General features: G+C 36.8%; 1 protein-coding gene across 3 annotated transcripts; it reads right to left on the bottom strand.

The window, feature by feature from the left end:
• Positions 1-268: 268 nt before the first annotated feature.
• LOC128209195 (fos-related antigen 1-like) lies at positions 269-20,731 on the bottom strand. Of its 3 annotated transcripts, XM_052913121.1 has the most exons (5): positions 20,549-20,731; positions 12,884-12,929; positions 3,544-3,921; positions 2,144-2,251; positions 269-1,757 (listed from the first exon to the last, which is right to left on the bottom strand). In XM_052913121.1, the coding sequence occupies exons 2-5, from the start codon at positions 12,905-12,907 to the stop codon at positions 1,251-1,253; spliced, it is 1,017 nt and encodes a 338-aa protein (XP_052769081.1). In that variant the 5' UTR covers positions 12,908-12,929; positions 20,549-20,731; the 3' UTR covers positions 269-1,250. The 3 variants fall into 3 exon arrangements, with proteins under 3 accessions (XP_052769081.1, XP_052769080.1, XP_052769083.1); XM_052913120.1 differs by lacking the exons at positions 12,884-12,929; positions 20,549-20,731 and adding an exon at positions 4,789-5,019; XM_052913123.1 differs by lacking the exons at positions 12,884-12,929; positions 20,549-20,731 and adding an exon at positions 4,352-4,756.
• Between the last annotated feature and the right edge of the window lie 6,115 nt (positions 20,732-26,846).

The raw sequence follows: 26,846 nt of genomic DNA, 5'->3' as shown, positions 1-26,846 counted from the left end.
ACTCGAAATCATGCTGCAAGTAACCTTCTAACAATAAAATAAGTTGATCTTGTCTCTTTAACCTCATTATTACAATTGTCATAAAATTAATTAACCAAAATGTTCTTCTTTATAGAGTAATCCGTTCACTTCTTGGTTATTAACATAATCATTTTATTCGGTGAAGTCCGCGCCATTCTACATAAATAACACCTATACTACAGTCTTGTCCACAGTAAATAACCACCGTCTTCTGTCCAATAATTACAAAAGATAAAACAAGTGTCTGTATGTTTTACATTTTATATATTTTAACAGAACAAATATGCATACAAAGCGAATCTTCATTGATTACAATAATAAGTGCAAGCAGATAAAACAACACTTACTCTAGCTTCTTTAACACTTAGCTCCAGGTAGCTATCAATATCATTGCTCATAGCTAATAGCAAACTAAGCCCTGACAACACCATGACAGAACATAAGAAACTTTCAACATGGTCAAAAGCGCATGTTTAACCTATAAAGCCTCCTCTACATTCCCTCCTAGCAACTGTGAGCCATTGTTAAGGAGACCCTCATTATTTAAACCCTGGCACTGCCACTGGGGGGTCACTTTAACAAAGGCTGCTGTAAATCGAACATAATTATAATGTCATGTCACATTTAACAACGCTATGAACATTAATATTTATGCAAATTTTACAAATGTATGTCTTTCAGAAACACACTAATATACGACCAAATTCAGACAATATAAATGATTCTACTGACCATATGTTACATGTAATTAAGAACAAATTATAAAGCTTACTTTGACAGTACAGTTTATATTATTATAAATTGGTACCAGTAAATGACAATTTAATTTAATTCCAATTACAGATACAACGAAAGAACCAAATCAAAAGTTTGCAAACAAAAAATCACCATTGTTACATAATAATGAAAGGTATAATTTAAACAATGAAATACTGTCCAGCAGCAAAATAAAAAATCAAGCGAATGAAACAATTGACATGATACAGAAAGATGTACTGTACAATAGCAATAATGGAATATCCACATGGATCTTGAATACATGATGCATGTGGGGAAAAAACTCAGATCATATTTTCCATTTATGCACTTTTGGTAAGATCTTTGAAACAGTGTGTAGTAAGTTAAAGTTATGCATCAAATCTTTCAGCAGAATGTTTTTGTAGGCATGTACGTGAAATGTCATTATTGCATTGAAAACAGCTACCACAAGTCTAAGCCAAGCACACTGACTATAAAGTGATAAGGTTGGAAGGAGTTTTCATTCCATCAGAGTTTTCACTAGAAGTTGAAGACTTTTTTGAGACCTCAGTACTACACGATTGTGGCATGCCGGTGAGGGGGGTGAGGCCGGTGTGCCCCATGTTGCCAGTCAGTGGAGTCAGTCCGGTGTGGTCAACCATAGTATCCAGGGACATGCTGTAGAACCCACTGGATGGGGTTGTTATGCTCATACCGGCTGAACCAAACTCTGATTTAAGGTTTCGATTTATCAGTGGCAGAGTGGAAGGCCGGGAAGACAGTGTTGGAGCGGACGTGGCAGGGATCTTTTTAGAAACAGTGAGGTTTTCCGGCACCTCAGACATTTGAACCTCCTTCTTGATCTTGAGTGCAGCCCCATTGACCTTGCAGATCGGGGAGTGGGCTTGCAGAATGAACTCAAGCTGTTCTTTCTGTTGCTGGAGAGACTGGATCTCTGCCTCAATCTGCTGCTGATCCTGCTCAAGCTTTTCAGTCTCCTGTTATAGAAAAATATGTGAAAAAGATGGCATAAGACAACAAATAAATAAATAAAAACAAACAACTGTCTACATGGGAAAAAGTTGAAACAATAACAAAATCTGACAATTTGGTTTTGAAGGGTGAAGAATTAGTACAAAATTGAATGACATATTGAGGTATCTGTTAAACAACATTTCATCATGAAAATAATAATGTGATCATTTACATGTTCACTTGCCTCATATCCATAATTTCCTAATATACTAAATTTTAGGGCAAATCACTTGAATACAACAATACACCATATCACTTATGACACAGATGGGGTGATCTGATAAAACAAGACACTCGAGTTTTGTGATGGTCGAAGTGCAAGCTTGGATTCGTAACAAACAACACTTACATTCAGCAGTATGTTTGTGTGGTCCACTCTACGTTGCCGACATTTGGCAGCGGCAACCTTGTTTCGTTCCCGTCTCATGTTACGGCGAGCGGCTTCTTCAACAGAGATCTGGAAATATATAAAATTGTTTTTATGAGCTGACAAATAAATTATAACATTTAAAACACAAAACTTATTTTTATTCTTATTATATAGGCATTATTGAAATGACTTCAATGAACAACAATTCCTTAATGCCAATGGCCAATTATTATCAATTAAAGCTGAGTTATTCCCTTTCCTTAAGCATTTGTATTCATAAACACATTACATCAAAGCCGTGCTATGGGTTTAAGGTGTCTATTTATAGTCCAGCATGTTGTAATCTATCAAGCAGTAAGTATGAGTCACCCAGGTAAACTGCCAAGGTTGACAATTTTCAACTTAAATGGGACAGTGCACGAATCACTGATCACAACTGTTTGATAAAATATAGCGGGGTAGAACTAGATCTACTTCAAAAAGATGAAAAGCTAAATTCAAAATGTATCAAATGTTTTTATTCTCTTAAAAAAATAGCACATGTAATATGAATGATTAACATATTTTAACTTTCTGTTTACAAAATAGTATTACAAATGGCAATGGAATGTCAGAAATGTGTCTAAATTGCTACAAATGACATATTCAGTTGATTAATCACTTAAACAACCAATATTGGTGGTTAAATGTCCACTGATTATATTGATGGTTTACTCTGATCGAAGAAAATAAATATTTTGTGGTTGTATATAAATAATGTGAGCGCATATTCATGAAAGGATTTCTAAAATGTTGAATAATGTCTTAGCTCAGTCACTGATTCAATTTGTTTATAAATTTTGAATCCACCAAATTATCATTGGTAGCAATGCATAATGATAGATGGCTTACCTAAAATACTTATGCTTTATATGGAGAATAATTTGTTTTGGTGTAAGATCATAATATATTTCACAGAGTGAGCAGGCACCAAAAGGTATATTTCACAGATGGTTTAGCCATGAGTGAAATATTGACTTATGGTGTTCATGAGGTGAAATCTGTTGTGATCTACACATAAACCAACAATTTCTCTTTTTATGCTATGCCTCAAAGGACAAAAAATGACACTCCATAGGAGTTTCTCAGAAAAGCCCACAACATTATATGCTAATTTGATGTCATTTTGGAAAATACATCTTTGACTTGTGTCTCAGCCGTTTGAGAGAGAGGGCTTTAATTTCAAAACAGTGAAAAATATCAAAATGCTATTTCACTGTTTGAAATAGTGAAATATCACTTTTAATTCACTGATAAAATGACACTCTACCATTTGCTATAAATGAAATTAATTAAACACTCCATAATATAGAAGTGAAAGTCATAGAAAACTGCCTCACCTCTTCATCTCTAATCTGACGCCTGTGAGTTTTCCGCAATGGATTCTCAATCTCTTGCTTTGACATGATGGTAGTCGTCTTGTCCCCAATCTTGATCTTTTTCGGCTGGGATGGGAGATAGTCATCATTGCTGTTGCTGCTACCAGAGTCGCTGTAGTAGTCATCATGGACTGAAGGTGAATACCTTACAGGCAGTGCAGAATGAACTATTGGTGGAACGAACCCACTCTGTGTGAGTGAGCTTGGCTGGCTCGTCCGCGGGGGAACTGACTGCAACTCAATGAAAGTCTGCTCCAAGTTGCTCAGGGTGGTCGGTGTCAGCGTGTTGGTCGTGCTCAGCCCATTACCATTACCATAGACAGAGGTTGGGGTTGCATACTGCAAATAGAAAATAAATATATTTTGAATACATGCACATTTTTAAAATAAATCAAACATAACTGCATATCATAGAAAAACAAGACCGCTGCACACAGGTGCCAATGCTTGTCTGATTTGTCGAGGTGACCAAGTTGTAAATTCAAAAAATATTTGAAAAATATATAATTGAAAATTTAGATACACGGAGCACAATTGAATATGTACTCTTTTAACTTGAGATATAAATATATTTGTTATTTAATGTAAACATTTAAAAGTTTGCATGCTTCAAAATAGCATCAACAGACTACTTTAGCCTTATAAAATTACTACCTGGTACCTATAACTTCTTAATTAATCCTTATAAAAATGTATTTTTTTATATCATAATTTACAGTCTAATACGCATAATCTATTTCTTGAAATAATAATTTTTAACAACACTAACCCTACATGAATAATTCCACATCATAATTTGTTATTTATTTAATCAATTATTATTCAATTAAACAACCACTTGTTATCTTTGATACGTCTTGTCACACTAATGTTTGCAGTGGGAATGAGGATTATGAGAAGCATGTCCCAGGTTAGTCAAGATATGTATACATGTACCGGTGATGTCATCGCATGTCTACTCAACCAATACACTTAACTGACCTACTTTCATGTCAACAATCTACGAAAGCGGTGGCGGAAATATAACATAAACGATTCAAGTTGACAAAGGAACAAAGAAAAATTGCCGCTTGATGAATAAAAAGTTTAAGTTAAATGATGGTATAGATTAATAACATATCAGAAACATTTATGTTGCAATGCTAGAACGAAAAGTTATCAAATGTCACAAAAATTAACAAAATGCAGCGACAAAATCAATCTTACAGTTGACACTTCCACCGCCGAATGTCCGACATTCGCCATGCCGGACAGAATGTTGGCCACATGGTATTTCGATTCTCCTTCCATTTCCGTGTACATTATTGTCAGTGAATATTAAAATCGAGTACAACGCTTCTTAACAGAATGTTCAAAGTCTAAAAGTCCTAGAATTCGTCAAATTCAGAGCTCCGTTTCCTTAGATGAGTCACAACGCTTTAACATGGAAGATACCTACACTACTCTTTATACAAAATGACTTATACCTTGGAGTGAGTCACTGTTACTATTTTTAGTAGCATGAGATCATCCGACTGCCTTTTCCGATCACATGACCTCCCATATAAGGCAATGTTGTCATGACGTTCAAGAGCTATTTACATACTGTTTGTTTATTGGACGGTATATTTTAGTGACGACAATCGGCATGCGCAATAAGTACTTCCGTGGATTAATAGTAAACAAATTACAAGCAAAATACTACGACTTTTGTTATGAATGAATTTTACTACTCGGGTAGATGATAATTGTATATTAGTGATTTACTGCTATGTTTTGACAATACAGTGGTAAAACTGAATGACTTCAATGAAATACTCTAAGTTATTTCAATAATGGAATGTTTGTGATGTTTTGTTGCCATGTACAGTATATTTGTTAGATCTAGTGATCTACATCTAGCCTTTTTCTTGTACAATACATGTGTACACTGCCGTTCCAGGACGGATCATAATGAAGCATCTTTAAACAAATTTCTTCTCAACCATGAACAGATGTGGCGTGAGTATGTTTTTGATACTTATATTATAAAAATGCAAGTGCATAGTCTACAGTACTGTATTTTAGGTAAACCCGGATCCTGGAAGAGGCCCGTGGGGCTCTAGTCCACAACTGATTCTAACACTCGGTAGAGCTCCACGGCTGCTTGTGTTCCAGCGGGCATGGGTTCGATCCCCGCCCCGGACTCAATTATTTTTCCAGGTTTACTTCACGACCGTCAGGAGATAAAGGCAGGATTGCTTGTATCGGTATGGAAAGAGGAGGGCGGTGAATTGTTCCTAATACAGTGCAAAGTAAAGAGCAGCCGTTTGGTCTGGCTGTAGGTCCACATATGTACATATACATGATAGTGCATTGCAGTACAATGCATGCTGTTTGAACGTACTTGTCTATCCCGCTTGTTCAACTTGAGCAACATGTTGGGGTGACCCCCTCTAGGCTACATTTTAATTTATCATTTAGAAGTTTAGAGCAGATATACTTATGTATCAGTTACATGAAATACGTCTACCTATGTCGATATTATAACACATTTTACATTGTTGTGGAAATTTGCACACTGCGAAACTGTGACAGCGGCACTGCTTATTCACCGCGAATGCCACTAGGATGAAGTTGCAAACCATATATAAATAATTTTATTTAAACAAGGCAACACATTCAGACAAAAGCATTACCATTTCTACGTACTCAGCACACACCCCTTTTACAATGAATAACGCAATAATAACCAATTTTTAATAAACATGAGCAAAAAGAAATAGCACCCACAGACGAAATAAAGTTAAAAGATCTATTGTAGAACTGTAAAGTTTGACATAATGTCAATTCAAATGGGTTTACATATTACAACATAATAAACGAACACATATAAACGTTAGAACAGTACTTATTAATGCTTCCATTTGACAAAAACTTAAAGATGCACTCTTACTCCCAAATAAGGTTTACCACAATTAATACAATTGTTTTAATATACCAATATGATGAATAAATGTCGAAAACAATGGTTGTTATGAAGGATACCGAGTTTTAGTTGAAAAAAGGTAAAGAAAACTCATTATTTCTACCATATGCGACAGTAGCAGATCACAGTAAATCTTTTAGCATTCACAAATCATTTAATATTTTGGCGTTTTCAGCCATTAATTTCAAGGTTACAATCTTGTTATCAATAATTAATATTGTTACATTCTCGTACACCAGAGTGATGGTGCTATGCGTACCACATGTTAGATTTATCATTATCAAACCTCTGATGATTGAGAATGGATTGTTAAGAATACATGGAGACTCTCAGTTTGAGAGTAACAAGAGCACAGAGACACTGCGCTGCACTATTTCGCCGCTTTTAAGTTTTTAAGTATTGCAAAGTTTTGGTAATCATGCATATACCATTTTAATAAAATTAGTTTACGTGCAAACCCTTAAAGATAGAAACACTTGTCTAAAGTTTCATTGTGATACGTGAAATATTGCTGAGCTAATGTTTCAAACGTGGTTACTTTCAAAACCTTAACCAAGGTGTGACGCCGACGCCGACACGGGGGCGAGTAGTTTAGCTCCCCTTATAATTCGAACAGTCGAGCTAAAATGATAAAGTAAGATAGTCAGGCATAAAGAAATAACAGAATCTCGACAAATGTAAAACATTAGGTATATAAATTAATATGATTATATGTAAATAGGAATTACACAAAAATACATTTAAAGGTTCACTACTGCCCTACAATTGAAGTTTTAAAATAATACCTTACAACGGGCTGTATACGTCGTTTCAGATTTAGATTTATTTATAAGTTCTGAATCAAACCTTTCCACTGCGGTATGCAAATGAGTGTTCTTTTGTATTGTGATTTTTACTGTATATGAGCGATATCTTGCCTTGAAGACGATCTTAATTGATATTTTGTATTGCTATATATCGTAAATGAAGTCTCGCATGTAAGTCGGCGTAGTGTAATGGTTCATATATCTGCGTATCAGATTCAGATGCCTGATATTTGCAACGGTTTTATTCAAACAATTCATGTGATAAAAATTTGGTACGGTTAAAAATAACATTTTTTGCAGCATGTGATTGCTTATTTGTTCCCAATACAGTCAACATCATATGTTCAGTATCTCGGTGAAACCTTAGATCGGCATTTAACAAGTGAAAGTATGGCACCATCTGTTATTAAAGCTGCACTCTCACAGATTGACCGTTTTGACAACGTTTTATTTTTTTGTTTTGGAATGAGCCAAATTTTGCGTTAATGTCTAAAAACCCATGAAATAAAACTGCTATTAATATATTAAACGCAGTTTTGAATACTTACACTCGAAAATTGATGTTTTATGGCTAAAAGCGTTACTAACTCTTCAAGAAAAAATAAGATTAAAAGATAAACTGCAAATAACGCAGAATCAATTGATTTGAATTGTTTTAAATCTAGAACCCAGATCTCATAAGGTGTAGATCATTTCCGCTCTTTGCAGTGGCTTCCTGGTCTATGGAAGAGCTTTTCTTAAACCGGATAGGCATTCTTACAATACATGATTCAGATGTGAAGGACTTTTGAATTTCACCGATGCTGTCTATCGGACAACTTTGACGTTCAAACTATAGACACCCTTAATTGTTTTAAAATTGCAGTTAAAACTAGAGCTGTCACACGAGTGACGAATATCCGCGAATGGCGCATGGGCACAGGAATGGCAAACTATTTCCTTGAAAACAGGCCTCAACTCCGAGGTTATTGAACACTGCATTTTCCTTTATCAACCAAAGTGTGTTGTTAAATTTAAAATCCATTCAGAAATTTAAGAGTTACGCTGCTGACAAGATAAGTAAAATTCAACCAAGTAGTTTTTAAGTTATGCTTCGGACTAGGAAGTAGTAACAAAGGGCAATAGCCTTGCGATAAACCGAAAGAGAGGTATGATTACAAGGAAAAGTAACTCGGGGCAAAAACTCTGGAATACAGTTATGGTTCTTTTCCACTACGCTTTCAAGAAAGCGGGCACGAGCAAGATACACGATTCAAGAATCTTTATTTAAAGTCGGGTATACCTTAACAAGAAACATTATCTCAATGAACTATTTCCCGAAGCTGAGCATCGTCACCGATATCAATTCCATCAAGCCTGTCATCAACTACCCTTATCAGCTATAACATTATGTTCCTTCATTCGAAATATCGTCTTTGATGTCTTGCATCAATATTCGTATTGTTCGCTTATATAAAGTGTCCATTTATTCAACGTCATATTTAATTCACTGAACGTTTTGAAGGCTGTATATTTGTATGTATGATGTTGATATGTGTTTCATGAAAACTTACGTCATATTTAAATCACTTAACTTTCTGAATACTCTATATTTTAATGTATGATGTTGATGAGTTTTCTATTTAAACTATTGTGACTGAGCCGCTCCAGTGAAACAGACAGAAAAGTGGTCACTTATACAAGTCCTTAAATGGGAATTAACACTTCACATACTCGATCCATTGTGTTCGTATATTCATGATCGATACTGGAAGCTGGTGTATCTGTTACCCTACTAGGAACGTCAATTAGCTCGGTAAGCCCATATTTGATAATACAATCCTCACATGAAGTAACTTTGAATGGTTTAAAATCAAAGTTATAATTTATATTAATGCCTCTAAATTTAAGCCGACAGCGTTCTTTAACTTATCAGTGAGCAGCTTATAAGTGAACAAATTTATCCAATCTAACTAACTATCAGGATGGTGGTTAGTGAAATACATTCGAAATGATTTTTCTTTTACAAAAACATTCTTCCATCTATAACCTTTAGCAGATTTAGGTTCCATATATTTTCTGCGTGTATATGCCCAGCCACTTTATGGTGTGTTTTCTTTTTTTGTATAAATTGCATCACTTGATAATTCAAAGAGTCTTATTATTGTTTGCAAATGAACTTAGCGACTTTTTGCGACGAAGAGACATTTTGCAGCGCCCCTAAAGCGAGTTCGAACGCCAAAATTACGCTCTATTAAATGCCCAGAACATACTGCTCGGTTGATGCAAAACCAATGCAAACTCTTTTTGTATGGATCGTTCTCAGGTGTACGAGCCCGCGCCTTAGTAGCAAGTTCGACTTTGATATGGAAATACATGTACGCTGAATCGTTGAAGGTGGCAGGCGGCTTTCTTTAATGTGTAAAGTCGATTGACAGATAACATGTGATGCACTGCAATGTTTTGATTTAAAATTCAAAGCCACAACCATTGAATGCAACAAAACCTTGAAATAGTAAGCTCATCTGCAAACAGTGGTAACTCAAGTATGTCTAGCATTAAAGTGACACGCCAGCGTTTAGCTTTTGATCTTAAATCAAATTTATGCCTTACAAACAATTTTGATTTTTTTTCACATGTTTCTTTTTCATATGCCGTACTAGAATTTTTTCTAGATTATCTTGTCGTCATTTTTGATGAGAGTATATTTGATACTTTTTGACATATGCTGCATGGTTCCTATATTTCCGACCCGTGACGGAATATAACCGAAACACGAGACCTACTCTGACAAGGCAAAACTAGACCTATCGCTAAAACTCCAGCAAAATTCATATAATTTAGATCGTTTAAAGTTGTGGACGACAACGCCTTTCAGCCAATTAAGGGGAATAATCTGGAGCTTGGTTCAGCTAGAGTAATGGACCTTGATACATTACATTCTTTCGTGTATTTCCGTCTTATATATGACATAGACAGAACCTATAAAAGTTGTTTACATAAAACACATTACGTGTTACAACAGACGATATGAGCTTAAACAAATACGATTTATCAGGATCACTGTATCGATATAAAACTTAATCTACTCCTAAATATATTCAATATACTATATCCACCATGCATGCGTGACAAAATGCTCTAGAGAATATTCTACATATAAAACCAAGTAAAAAGCTACAAACTTTTACTTCGAACATACAAATAGCCTACATGTATTGTATAATCCAGTATTCTATAATGCTAGATATGCGCGTATTGTCAATGAAAACAAGTGTGAACGTGAAGGCAACTCTAGTAGATACACTTCTTGTACCGTAAACCATAGCTACGGAGTTGAACGAAAGTTGCAAAATAAAGCGACAAGAATGAAACACATTCTGAAAAGTTAATCTCCATACGAAATGCACAATTCGACATTTAGAACGGAAAAAGATCTCATGCGTTTTTTTTATTTATGTTAAACTTCATTCTTCGTGACATACGCGTTTTTTTATGAAGTTGCCTGTCTTAACGGCAAAGGTTAATAAGTTTTTGAACGACCTTCTCAGACGCGATCTCGACGAAATTTGGTTAAACCAGAGTTGTGGGCCTTACTGCATAGCTGAATGTATTTACTTTCATTGTTAACATGAACAGAACATAACATTCATTTAACAGAGAGTCATAGGCCCACGTGGCCAAAGACGTGCATAAACACAAATGGCCACAATTCCTCACAACAAATGCTGAATGATATGCAATTGTATAAAACAATGTATATGTATAAATTAAATAAGATATCCTAACAAATGAATGATGCCCTTTTCATCTGCTGCTTCTTGTAGCGAAATTGATCTGATCTCAATCATCATATTTAAATGGCTTCAGTGTTTTATTTCATTCTTTAAATGAGTTTCATAAATTAACTTTTGCAAAGTGACGATAACATCCTTAACTTAATATATGTACCTTGGAAAATTGACATTTTCGAATTCGTCAACCATTATTTGCTTATGTTGTATTATGTTGCCTACTTCGAGTGTCCCTCCTTTGTAACGGAACCTGTCGAATCATATATTAACTAGGGGAGGATTGGTGCTATCGGAGCGATACATTTATTTGCCTTATGAACTTGATAAAGTTAGATGATCCATATTTTATTTAACACATACATACACTATCCCCAAAGGCATGGACAGGTTTTAAGATTTAAGGGTCATAAATCCAGTCATTTGTCCGATCTGTATTAACCTACTAGACGTGAACGATACCCTTCAAATATAAGATAGGAAATGCTAAATTAAACAAGAGATGTTTGTCAAACATTATGCCCCCTGAGCGCCAAGTTGCCAGAAATATTTGGACAATTGAATGAAATATGCATGGACTGAAATGACAGCTGATTTGTCATTGGATGCATATGAGGCAGGTCATCTACTGGTCATACCTAATCTTCATGTCAAGTTTGATGACCATAGGTCCGGGAATTGTTGAGTTATCACTCGGACAAGCTTTGGTCTTCCAACAGACCGACCGACATGTGCAAAGCAATTATATAACCCCTCTGCTTCGAAGGGGGGCATAATTAAACTAGATGTTCACTGAAAACTGATACTTCAACTCATGCATTTAGTGACATATAAATTTCTACTGTCTACTATATAAGAAAATAAAATATGGACAATCAGAAAACCTTTTTTCAGCTTACAGTCACACTGACCTTGACCTTTGACCCACTGACCTCAAAATCAATAGGGTTCATCTGCTGGTCATGACCAATAAGCCTACCTAGTATGAGGTCCCTGGGTCAAAGCGTTCTCAAGTTATTGATCGGAAACCGTTTTTCATGTTAACGTCACACTGACCTTGACCTTTGACCCACTGACCTCAAAATCAATAGGGTTCATCTGCTGGTCATGACCAATACACCTACCAAGTATGAGGTTCCTGGGTCAAAGCGTTCTCAAGTTATTGATCGGAAACCGTTTTTCATGTAAAGGTCACACTGACCTTGACCTTTGACCCACTGACCTCAAAATCAATAGGGTTCATCTGCTGGTGATGACCAATACACATACCAAGTATGAGGTTCCTGGGTCAAAGCGTTCTCAAGTTATTGATCGGAAACCGTTTTTCATGTAAAGGTCACACTGACCTTGACCTTTGACCCACTGACCTCAAAATCAATAGGGTTCATCTGCTGGTGATGACCAATACACATACCAAGTATGAGGTCCCTCGGTCAAAGCGTTCTCAAGTTATTGATCGGAAACCATTTGGTATTCCGACCGACCGACAGACAGACAGACAGACAGACAGACCGACCGACATGTGCAAAACAATATACCCCACTTTTTTCAAAAGGGGGCATAAAAAGCATAAACGGTTAAATCGATTAAATTCAAAATGACAGCGAACACAGTGAATGTCGTCAAGGGGCCAAAACTCCAGATCAAATAGTGCATGATCGCTAGTAACGTATGCGGGCATGCCAACTCTTAAGTGCATGGTGTAAGGGAGGTAACTTAATAGAGTTGAGCGAAATGGATCGTCTGCAGTTGTTCATCTTTCAAAAGTCAACACATACCTTGCATACAACGTATTTCTTCATGTTGATAGCTGATAGGCTGGTCCTAAAAAGAAACAAAGATGTGTTGTATAATGATTTGATTTGGTAAAAACGAAGCTAATTAGTTAACAGGGGGTATACATACAATGAATTGCATTTCAATATTCTAAACCTGCTTTTATACTGTCGACTATACTAAACTGTGATATTGGTAATACATTTTGACTCCTGACGTCATTGACATATGTTCTTAGTTATCATGGTAAGCAATTATAAATCAGTCAAAGACCACAACTTCAAAGCCTCGGAAGACATTGGAATAATTCATGAAGAGGAAGCCATTTCCATGCTCGTTTCCAGATAATAAAACAGGCTGCACATAATCAATTAAGTTCAAGATCTCACAATTATGTAGTTTAGGCATCGCTTAATCCATGCCATTTAGACGCTATAACATGTAAATTAAACGAACTTTTATGTTTAAGTAATGTCTATATAAATGTCTACATAATTACATGTCAGATAGACAAAACAACATGTCAAGTAGACTTTATGGCATAATAACATGTCAGTAAAACATTAAAACGTGTCAGGTAGACATTATAACATGGCAGTTAGACAAAACAACATGCCAGTAAGACATTATAACATGTCAGTTAGACATTATAACATGGCAGTTAGACAAAACAACATGCCAGTAAGACATTATAACATGGCAGTTAGACAAAACAACATGCCAGTAAGACATTATAACATGTCAGTTAGACAAAACAACATGTCAGTAAGACATTATAACATGACAGTTATACATTACAACATGTCAGTAAGACATTATAACATGTCAGTTAGACAAAACAACATGCCAGTAAGACATTATAACATGGCAGTTAGACATTACAACATGGCAGTTAGACATTACAACATGTCAGTAAGACATTATAACATGTCAGTTAGACATTACAACATGTCAGTAAGACATTACAACATGCCAGTAAGACATTATAACATGGCAGTTAGACAAAACAACATGTCAGTAAGACATTATAACATGGCAGTTAGACAAAACAACATGCCAGTAAGACATTATAACATGACAGTTATACATTACAACATGTCAGTAAGACATTATAACATGTCAGTTAGACAAAACAACATGCCAGTAAGACATTATAACATGGCAGTTAGACATTACAACATGGCAGTTAGACATTACAACATGTCAGTAAGACATTATAACATGTCAGTTAGACAAAACAACATGTCAGTAAGACATTATAACATGACAGTTAGACAAAACAACATGCCAGTTAGACATTACAACATGTCAGTTAGACATTACAACATGACAGTTAGACATAACAACATAACAGTTAGACATTACAGCATGTCAGTTAGACATTACAACATGTCAGTTAGACATTACAACATGCCAGTAAGACATTATAACATGCCAGTTAGACATTACAACATGACAGTTAGAAATTATAACATGACAGTTAGACATTACAACATGACAGTTAGACATTACAACATGTCAGTTAGACATTACAACATGACAGTTAGACATTACAACATGACAGTTAGACATTACAACATGTCAGTTAGACATTACAACATGTCAGTTAGACATTATAACATGTCAGTAAGACATTATAACATGTCAGTTAGACAAAACAACATGCCAGTAAGACATTATAACATGCCAGTTAGACATTACAACATGACAGTTAGACATTACAACATGCCAGTTAGACATGAAACCATGTCAGTTAGACATTACAACATGCCAGTTAGACATTACAACATGTCAGTTAGACATTACAACATGACAGTTAGACATTACAACATGTCAGTTAGACATTACAACATGTCAGTTAGACATTACAACATGACAGTTAGACATTACAACATGTCAGTTAGACATTACAACATGACAGTTAGACATTACAACATGACAGTTAGACATAACAACATGACAGTAAGACATTATAACATGACAGTTAGACAAAACAACATGCCAGTTAGACATTACAACATGTCAGTTAGACATTACAACATGTCAGTTAGACATTACAACATGACAGTTAGACATTACAACATGACAGTTAGACATTACAACATGTCAGTTAGACATTACAACATGACAGTTAGACAAAACAACATGCCAGTTAGACATTACAACATGACAGTAAGACATTATAACATGACAGTTAGACAAAACAACATGCCAGTTAGACATTACAACATGTCAGTTAGACATTACAACATGACAGTTAGACATTACAACATGACAGTTAGACATTACAACATGACAGTTAGACATTACAACATGTCAGTTCAACATAAAAACGTGTCAGTTAGACATTCTAACATGTCATTAAGACAAAGCAACATGAAAGTTAGTCTTTATAACATGTCAGTTAGACAATTAAACGTTAGACATTAAAACATATTAGTTAGACAAAACAATATGTCAGTTAGAAACTAGAGATTGCTTTTTTGAAAAAGCGCTTGTCTCCCCTATTGTGTGGTCGTAGCTGAGAAAAATAAATGATGGACATGAAATTTGTAATTTTGGACTGGAGACGAACCAGCAGTGAAGTTTGGGCGCAAGCGTTATTCAATTATTGTTCGGAAACCATTTTTCAGCTCAAGGTCATCGTGACCTTGACCTTTGACCTACTGATCACCACATCAATAGGGATCATCTACATGACCAACTTGCATACTAAGTATTAAGTTCTTGGGTGCAAGTGTTCTTTAGTACTGAGCGTAACCGTTTCTTCACCTCAAGGTCACGGCAACCTCGAACTTTGACCTACTGATCTCAAAATCAACAGGGATCATCTATGAAGTTCCTGGGTGCAAGCGTTCTTTATTTATTGAGCGGAAACAAAGTGTGACGTATAGACTGACGGACTGACTGACTGACTAACGGACTGATAAAAAACCCAATAGGGGTCATCTACCAGTCATGACCAACTTGCATACCAAGTATGAAGTTCCTGGGTGCAAGCGTTCATGAGTTACTGAGCATTAACCGTTTCTTCACCTCAAGGTCACGGCGACCTTGACCTTTGACCTAGTGATCTCAAAATCTATCGGGTTCATCTACTAGTCATGACCAACTAGCATACCAAGTATGAAGTTCCTGGGTGCAAGCGTTCTTTAGTTATTGAGCTGAAACCGTTTCTTCACCTCAAGGTCAGGGTGAACTTGACCTTTGACCTACTGATCTTAAAATCAATAGGAGTCATCTACAAGTCATGACCAACTAGCATATCAAGTATGAAGTTCCTGGGTACAAGCTTTCTTTAGTTATTGAGCAGAAACCATTTTTAAGGTCACTGCCAAGATATCGTTTTTTACCTGAAGGTTACCTTTGACCTTTTGATCTCAAAATCAATAGGGGTCATCTTCTAGTCATGAACAACTAGCATACCAAGTATGAAGTCCCTGGATCCAAAGGATCTTTAGTTATTGAGCGGAAACCGTTTCTTCACCTAAAGGTCACGGTGACCTTGACCTTTGGCCTAGTGACTCCAAAATCAATAGGGGTCATCTACTAGTCATGACCAACTAGCATACCAAGTATAAATTTCCTGGGTCTAAGTGTTCTAAAGAAATTGAGCGGAAACGAAGTGTGACGTACTGACTGACTGACGGACTAACGGACTGACGGACGGACAGGGCAAAAACAATAGGTCTCCCCATGAATGGGGGAGACATAATTATAACATGTCAGTTAGACTCTGTTATATGACAGTTAGACATTATAACACGTCAGTTAGAAGTAATAGCATGTCAGTTAGACATTATGGCACGCCAGTAAAACATAATAACATGTCAGTTAGACATAATAGTATATGTCAGTTAGACATAATAACACGTCAGCCAGACAGTATAGCACGTCAGTAAGACATAACAAAATGTCAGTTATACATTACAGTATGTCAGTTAGACATAATAACATGTCAGCTAGACATGTCAGTAAGGCATTATGGCATGTCAGTAAGACATTATAACACGTCAGTTAGACATTATGGCACGTCAGTTAGACATTATGGCACGTCAGTTAGACAATATGGCACGTCAGTTAGACATTATGGCATGTCAGTTAGACATTATAACACGTCAGTTAGACATTATAACATGTCAGTTTGACATTATAACAGGTCAGTTAGACATTATGGCACGTCAGTTAGATATTATAACACGTCATTTAGACATTGTAGCACGTCAGTAAGGCATTATGGCACGTCAGTTAGACATTACGGCATGTCAGTTAGACATTATGGCACGTCAGTAAGACAATATGGCACGTCAGTTAGACATTATGGCATGTCAGTTAGACATTATAACACGTCATTTAGACATTGTAGCACGTCAGTTAGACATTATAACAGGTCAGTTAGACATTATGGCACGTCAGTTAGACAATATGGCACGTCAGTTGGACATTATGGCACGTCAGTTAGATATTATAACACGTCATTTAGACATTGTAGCACGTCAGTAAGGCATCATGGCACGTCAGTTAGACATTATGGCACGTCAGTTAGACATTATGGCACGTCAGTTAGACATTATGGCACGTCAGTTAGACAATATGGCATGTCAGTTAGACATTATAACACGTCAGTTAGACATAATAACACGTCAGTTAGACATTATAACAGGTCAGTTAGACATTATGGCACGTCAGTTAGATATTATAACACGTCATTTAGACATTGTAGCACGTCAGTAGGGCATTATGGCACGTCAGTTAGACATTACGGCACGTCAGTTAGACATCATAGCACGTCAGTAAGACATTATGGCACGTCAGTTAGACATTATGGCACGTCATTTAGACATTATGGCACGTCAGTTAGACATTATAACACGTCATTTAGACATTATAGCACATCAGTAAGGCATTATGGCATGTCAGTTAGACATAATAACACGTCAGTTAGACATTATGGCACGTCATTTAGACATTATGGCACGTCAGTTAGACATTATGGCACGTCAGTTAGACATTATGGCACGTCAGTTAGACATTATGGCACGTCAGTTAGACATAATGGCACATCATTTAGACATTATGGCACGTCAGTTAGACATTATGGCACGTCAGTTAGACATTATGGCACGTCAGTTAGACATAATGGCACATCATGTAGACATTATGGCACGTCAGTAAGACATTATGGCACGTCAGTTAGACATTATGGCACGTCAGTAAGACATTATGGCACGTCAGTTAGACATTATGGCATGTCAGTTAGACATTATAACACGTCAGTTAGACATTATGGCACGTCAGTTAGACATTATGGCACGTCAGTTAGACATTATGGCATAGACATTATGGCACGTCAGTTAGACATTATGGCACGTCAGTTAGACATTATGGCTCGTCAGTTAGACAATATGGCACGTCAGTTAGACATTATGGCACGTCAGTTAGACATTATGGCACGTCAGTTAGACATTATGGCACGTCAGTTAGACATTATGGCACGTCAGTTAGGCATTATAGCACGTCAGTTAGATATTATAGCATGTCAGTTAGACATTATGGCACGTCAGTTAGACATTATGGCACGTCAGTTAGACATTATGGCACGTCAGTTAGGCATTATAGCACGTCAGTTTGACATTATGGCACGTCAGTTAGACATTATAGCATGTCAGTTAGATATTATAGCACGTCAGTTAGACATTATGGCACGTCAGTTAGACATCATAGCACGTCAGTTAGACATTATGGCACGTCAGTTAGACATTATGGCACGTCAGTTAGACATTATAGCACGTCAGTTAGACATTATGGCATGTCAGTTAGGTATTATAGCATGCCAGTTATAGACATAATTACAAGTCAGTTATACATTATTACATGCCAGTTCGACATTTTAACATGTCAGATAGACATGAAAGCATGTCACAACTAGACAAAAACACGTAAGTTGGACATTATAATATGTCAGTCATGAGATATCAAACAAAATATTTATATTAGTATTACCAGTATCTAAATTGACCGGTCACAGCGTTTTGTTTGAAAGGAAGCATCACCATGACTGGTACTGAACAAATAACATACAGGCCGGACATGAACCATTTTTGGACTAGGATTTCTAGTCATGCCATGTCATATTTCCAGCAGTTTGACCATCATGTCAAACGTGGACGCGTGCCTCACATAAAGTATAGAACTCTCACGTATAGAGTCGAGAGGCGTCGTACACACATGGCCGCTGTCATATTTCGTTTTTTGTATTTATTTACATGAACACTATTCATTCTTGAAGTGGATTTGTATGTGACTCTACTAATGTAGGTCGCCTACAATGCTAAACTGTATGTTAAGGCAGTCGTGATAAATACAGCTCACATGTATACATGTCATTCTGTGTTAATTCATACCACGCCAGACTGTAGCATGGCAATAATTTGTACATGGAGGAATTTCATGCTGACTTAGCGGTTTTCCAAGAAGCAGAGCGTGGGATGATATCGATCTTGTTCAATTACGATCGGTTTTTTCATTACTGTTACATGGAGACTATGATCTCCTGTCATGCATAATCCACCTTTTAGGACTCAATGGATGAGAACAAAACAAGACCGTGCCATCACTATATTATTTTTTTTTAAATATTATAGTATTCATAAACTACATGTCTTGTGCATCATACACTTCACATCCATTTAGACTGACAAACGTTTCGGTTTCTGCTGACTGTATATAAAGCAACATGAACCTACAATGTCACGGCCTGTGACGGTGAAAGTAAGCAACAATGTCACGGCCTGTGACGGTGAAAGTATGCTACATTGTCACAGCATGTCACGATGAAAGTAAGCTACAATGTCACAGCATGTCAAGTTGAAAGTAAGCTACAATGTCACGGCATTTCACGTTGGAAGTAAGCTACAATGTCACGGCCTGTCACAGTGAAAGTAAGCAACAATGTCACGGCCTGTTACGGTAAAAGTAAGCTACAATGTCACAGCATGTCACGGTGAAAGTAAGCTACAATGTCACAACATGTCACGGTAAAAGTAAGCTACAATGTCACAGCGTGTCACGATGAAAGTTAGCTACAATGTCACAGCCTGTCACGGCGAAAGTAAGATACAATGTCACGGCATGTCACGGCGAAAGTAAGACAAATGCATACAGAAAAAAAAATCATTATTGAATGTCTCCTTGAAGATTAGCAGTGGTAATTAAACGTCATATATATGTCTGTTTATACTAGACGTCACGACCAACTGACTGGAACAATATCCACATGATGTTTATATCATATCTCGGAGAACAAGTATTCTCGTTTCTAAGGACCTGCACAATGCTTTATTATTAAGATTCTGGATCAAATTCGTATACACGTATGCTCTAATATAAATATACAGCACATACATCACGTGCCTGGCCAGGTTGCCCTGCACTGATCTGACTGTACTAGCGATATGATGTCGATAGGATTAAGAATAGGTACAGCTTTGTTTCTGTTCAGAACAATACGTCTTACATATTTCATAAACCGTTGTAGGATGACACTTAGTGACCTGCCGTAACAGCCAAGTTCACATTCCACACATGCCATCGCCTTAAACATCTAAACCTGAACCACATCGATATGAGCGTAGTTAATTCATCAGAAACAAGTAAACTGCACTTACCGATTTATTTTGTTATTCTCCAGTCCCAGAATTTAACACAGAGGTGGGTATCAATACTAGTGAATGAATATCCGAGATTATTGTAGTAAATTTCTGTTTATGTCATTACTTCAACCCAGCTAGCGAGTCGGAATGCAGGTATAGCATGTATCGACGGTATTACGAGCGACACTGTGAATACTGAATAGTATGAAACGCTCTCCTGCGCAGTGTGTGTATAGTCAATACATTCTTTAAAATCCTTCTCTCAGGTAAATGTAGGTCACCCGCCTTTACTGTACAGTTGTCGTGATTGAGTATGAATTGCAATATAACCTCACATGACGTTCACTCTTGGCTTCGTGTCGATAAGGCTACACCATATTTACTCTATGTTTATCGCTATAATGCCTAGAAGAAAAGCTAAGTTTAACCTCCTTGTAATGTGTACTGTAGGAGACCGGCAATGTTAAAACTTGACACTTATTGCGTTACTTTAGTTTATACTTATTTCTTTTAGTTCGTTTGTGAAGATAGCCTATAGCTTATAGATTCACTCTCGATTCCGTTTTCAGAAGAGGCCATCGGAAAGTACCCGTAGTGGGGATCGACCCCAAAACCTGGTGACAGGCGGAAACCTATGTAGACCATTTTTCACCCATTCTCGCCTTCTCAAAAACCTGTTACTAAAGAGAGATGTTCAATGATTTATATTGTTTCTGTTTTTTTCTTATAATGATTTGCTGTGTATATGACATTATCTTTCCATATTTTGATGGTTAAAATATGTTTTGATGGTTAAAATATGTTTTTTTCAGCATAGAAGACCTGAAACCTAATAGCCTGATGACGCAAATAGGCAGTGATCATGATGTAAAAAAACTATAAATAGTTAAATAGAACATTTTGAAAGGGTATAGTACTGACGCACTGTTTATTTTTGAATATTTGTTAATTTGTTGAACATGCTGAAATGAAGTCATTTCTAAATTTTAAATTACTAAATACTTAAACCAAGATAAGAACAATAAATTATCAGGCTCATAGAGCTTTAAATTTTGTGTTGTATTTAAAAATTTTTTTTATGTAAACATTGTCTTGACTTCACCGAGTTTACCTTGAAATACCGTGTTTTCTGCACCTTTCTTGCAAATTCAACACGGTATCCTTCACAAGAACCATTGTTTTCGATATTCATTTATCCTTGATTGTATTGTATTGATTGTGGTATTCTTATTTGGGAGTATGAATGCATCTTTAATGATTAAGTGTACTACTAAGTAATTGCCTATCTGCAGTTTCATTGGCTGAAAATGTAGGTTGTATTCTAAACCGTTTTACCACACTGGAATAATATGAGTTTGTAAAAAGGTGTGGCCATGTAACATTTGGACAAGTGCACATGGAAATACCGATTGAGGGTAGGGGAAGGTAAATTGTCAATCGTACTATGAATAAACTACACATAAACTGAAACCCGTCGAACATGTTGCTGTTCGTGACGAAGTAGTGGCACAAGCGTTGGTCTTTCAAACAGTCATTGATTTTCTTCAGAACGTACCAAATGCCCCTAAGAATTGAATAATAAGAGTTCCTTGTCCAAAAGGTACAAGATCCACGCTTTTCAAGGGTCCAGAAAATCGCCGCCTTCACATGGTACGACTTCAGTCTAACTTCTTCACGATTCTTGCATTGAACCGCTTTTGGAATAAATCTTTCAGGTACGATTTCATGATAATGTAGACGGTCTTAGCGACCGTTGGCATATTCTTGCTCAGTTTTATTTCAGAAAGGTTGAAACCAAGGCAAAAATCTTTGTCTGCGGATGGATTTAATGGAGCCGATCTACATATTACGATAACGTCGTTGTTGAATAAGTCTTCAGCGATTGACTGAGATGGCCATGCAGCATGTGTCATTCTGTTTCGAAAATCAACCATGCACTGAAGTTTTCCACTTACTCGGGCTGCAGGAACAAAACCTTTGCTTGTCTTGTCATCGTAAGTTGCTCTGATCCTCTCATAGCCATGATGTTCATCAATATCCATATCGTTTTTAAAGACGATAACTTCCTCATCATCTCCATCGTCTTGAAGAAGCGAAGGCCGGCTAAGCGCCTCAGATAGCAATGTGGCCTCGTAGTTCCATGGCCCATGATGTTCTCCTTTAGTCCCTGGTTGTTTTAAAAGTGTTCCCATTTTCAGAAGTCTCTTTAATGTCTTTACATCTTCTTTGTTTACTTTCACTTATTTCCAAAGTAGTTTTAACTGTGCTGTTATATTGGCACATCGTTCTCCAACAGGCCTTCCTATCGTCTTCCCTGGTAACGCCTTGTTGTCAACTACAATAAGGCCCCACATTTCTAGCCTTGCTAAACCGACCTTTGAGTTTACACCAATGGTTGTTTTTCGACTTTCTCTTCCGTTAAAATAGTCTACAGGCGAAGTCACAATCGTATGAATCGCGCGCAATGTAAACAATGTAAACAATTGAGATCGACAGTCCGCAAAAGCTGCGCGGAGAGATACTCGCCATCAACCAAAGTTCCGCGATACCGCTCGTCAAGATTATCACGGCGCAACCTAACGTACATAGGCGTATCTTTGCGAGGTTCGATATTTTCTACTGGAATCTCCAGTCTCCCTGAAACGAGAAGAAAGTCCGCGTCACCGCCGTCTGTTGACCACCGCAATTTCAAATTTTCAGCCGTACTTCAGAAAAAAATCAAGAAAAACAGCATTGTATAATGTCTGAAATAATTTCCTTACCTTCGACTACCGAATTTTCGCGCCAATTTTGCTCATGAAATTTGGTGGTTTTTGGTATACAATACTCCTTTATAAGACGTGATCGGTTTTTACAACAAATCCAGCACTTCAATTTCTACAAATCAATGATGATGTTCTAGCGAAACAGTCATTTGTCAACTAAATTTGTTAATTTGCTGGAAGAAAATCGCCGATTTTCTTGTCAACTGTGAGCACTTTTATGTGGAGGTAGGTTAATAACAGAACAAGTTAACGCGGATATGGATTTATTTTACGTATCTTTTTTATTATTTATAATATATCATTATTCTCGTAACAATCAAAGTTTCATTCATATTCGTAGTGAATTCAAACATTTCGGTCATTGTTTTAAGTTTCCCAGGCGACGATTATTGGTTATTATATTTTTTCGATCGTATGGTATTTTCTTACCAGCCTAGACGAAAACCTGACAATCAAGTGGTATCATACGGTATCCGACCGACCGATTTTAATACAAACCATAGCCGCGCGCCATTGATCTTAATACCGCTCGTGCTCTGACGTCACAAATTGTACCAGTTGATCTGCATCCGACACATTTCTATAAATGCGGATCACTGGCACCGGATTTTCAAACTCAATCATTTTTAAAAAAAAATATTTCAGGGGAACTGTAAGTGCCGTGTGAGGATAGTTTCATACGTAAACTATTTAAGCTTCTCAAAAATTAAGTGAAAAAAATGGTTAGCAAAATGATTGAAACAAGTCGCATATAGTATCAAGCTAGATGAAATGAATTTTTAAGATTTCATCTGTTTTATTGACACTGGCATCCGAAGTTCATTTGTGGCACCCTAATACGAGGAGGGAGTGACTAACACCAGATTAACACAAAACAGAAGAAAAATGATGGCAGACGGATTTAATTCAAATCCATAAAGAGATTAAACATCTTGAAATCAGTGGCATTGTAATGCTGCACTTGAAACATTCGAAGATCAGGGACGAGCATTAGCCCATAAGAGATGGCAATGCAGATAAACATTCGAAGATCAGGGACAAACATTAGCCCAGAAGAGATGGCAATGCAGAGAAACATGCGGAGACCAGGGACAAACATTAGCCCAGAAGAGATGGCAATGCAGAGAAACATTCGAAGATCAGAGACGAACATTAGCCCAGAAGAGATGGCAATGCAGAGAAACATTCGAATACCAGGGACAAACATTAGCACAGAAGAGATGGCAATGCAGAGAAACATTTGAAGATCAGGGACGAACATTAGCCCAGAAGAGATGGCAATGCAGAGAAACATTCGAAGATCAGGGACAAACATTAGCACAGAAGAGATGGCAATGCAGAGAAACATTCGAAGATCAGGGACGAACATTAGCCCAGAAGAGATGGCAATGCAGAGAAACATTCGAAGATCAGGGACGAACATTAGTTCAGAAGAGATGGCAATGCAGAGAAACATTCGAAAGAGATGTCAATGCACTTGAAACATGCTAAGATCAGGGACGAACAATACCTCAGAAGATATGGCAATTTCCATACGCAATTGAATCGGCCTTGTTTTATATTTATGTTGTGAAAACAGCGAACTTATTGTTGAAAAATAGATAAATAATTGTGTCGATTTTATTTACTTGCAATTCAGGTTGATTGAAGGCACAGCCATAGATATAAAACAAACACATACATGGTATAATAGACAGCGATGAAGCACATACGACATAATGTATGATAAACGGCACGCTATCTGCTTCTTTGTATTGATACCATTCTCTACTTCGATGATGGCTTCGTACTTCTCATTGTATGGTTTTAAAGAAATTTTCGTTTTGAACCCTCTCTCCATATGGACGATCCAAATATCTTCCCGGATTTCGTACCGCGTCCGTCATCTGACATTTTGATGTTTATTTTTTTCTCTGCATTCAGGTTGTTATACAGTTCGACATAAATGGCACAGAATATGTGTGGAATTCGACCGCAGGGACTGAAATTTGACTTCGACATAGCGAAAAAAATCGAAACAGAAAAATCGACGTAAGCGAAATTGTTTCCAGGAAAAAAGTTCGACACAACCAGAAAATCGAGATTTCAGAAAACGAAAAAGCGTGTTTGGACTTTGTTCTCATTTGGAAAAGTCTACTTTAAAGTTTCTAATGTTGTTAAAACTCGTAGGATAGCTTGGAAATATAAATGCCGTTAACGCATTTCTTATCTTGCATATGTCTTTCCATGTGAAAATCTTCTAATGGCAGTTCATAACTGTTCTGTCAGCGACGAATAATCTAAATAAAAACATGCAAATAATTTCATTATATGCTTTCCGGTGGTAAACAGTGATTTATCAATGAAATAAAAAAAGTTTCCGTTTCAAACTGATATAGCCCGTTCTGCCATCCAAATCAAGCATCAGTGCGCACAGGGCTGCGATGCGATATCAACGACGTAAATGACGTCACGTGTGCATACTTTTTTGCACGTTTATTTATTTAAATGATATTACATGTCCTTTAGTAATATATATATAAAAAAACAATAGCGAGATGCTGAAATCGCCTACCACAAGTGAGAATAATGAAAATATTCCTGGGCCCTTGATTACGAACAAGTCCGAGAATACATTCAGACTCTGAAAAGCACTGTAAATAAATTACAAAGGTTCATCTTTATTATTCTTCCTTCGAAGAAGAGGGTTTATATTACTTTGCACATGTCGGTCGTTCGGTCGGTCGGTAGGTCGGTCCGACGGTAAACTAAAGCTTGTCCGCGTGGTAACTCGACAATTCCTAGACCTATTGTCATCAAACATGACATGAAGGTTGGGCCTAACCAGTAGATGACCCATATTGATTTAGTGGTCATCGGGTCAAAGTTCAAGGTCACAGTGACCTTTAATGGTAAATGGTTGTCAAAGCTTGTCCAGTGATAACTCAACAATGCCTGCCATCAAACTTGACATTGAAGCTGGGCCTGACAAGTAAATGACCCCTATTTATTTAAGGGGTCATTGGGTCAAAGATCAATGTCACAGTAAACTCTGCAATGTCTGCACCCATGGCCCTTAAACTTGACTAGGAGGTTAGACATAATCAGTAGATGATCCCTATTGATTTAAGGGGTCATTTGGTCAATGGTAAAGGTCACAGTGACCAATAATGATGGTATGCATTGACACAGCAAGTAAAATTCGATAGAGAAATCGTCGTTCACATCAGGTACATGTTTATAAACTATTTTGGCAAAGAACGAGCACATTTGATGGGAAGTACGGAATAAAGTCTTACTCTGGCCAACGGACAGCGGTGACCCGAATTAATTTCGTATCCAGAAGAAAAGAGATTTCCGTAGAAAACATCGAACAACACTCAGATACGCCTTTATACGTTTGGTTGCGCGGGGGAAATTAAGCGTAGCATGCTTGAGAATCTTACTTTGATAAGCCACAAACTGACTTAAACTCGATTCTACAAAATAAAAAAAAGTTGATCGTGATTATTTTCATTTTGATTATTTTCATTTTAGCTCATCTGGTTCTCAGGAAAAGGTGTTGTATT

The sequence above is a fragment of the Mya arenaria genome, chromosome 11, assembly GCF_026914265.1.
Source record: "Mya arenaria isolate MELC-2E11 chromosome 11, ASM2691426v1".
Lineage (NCBI taxonomy): Eukaryota > Metazoa > Mollusca > Bivalvia > Myida > Myidae > Mya > Mya arenaria.
Note: the sequence above shows the minus strand (reverse complement) of the source record. Positions and strands in the feature narration are given on the sequence as shown.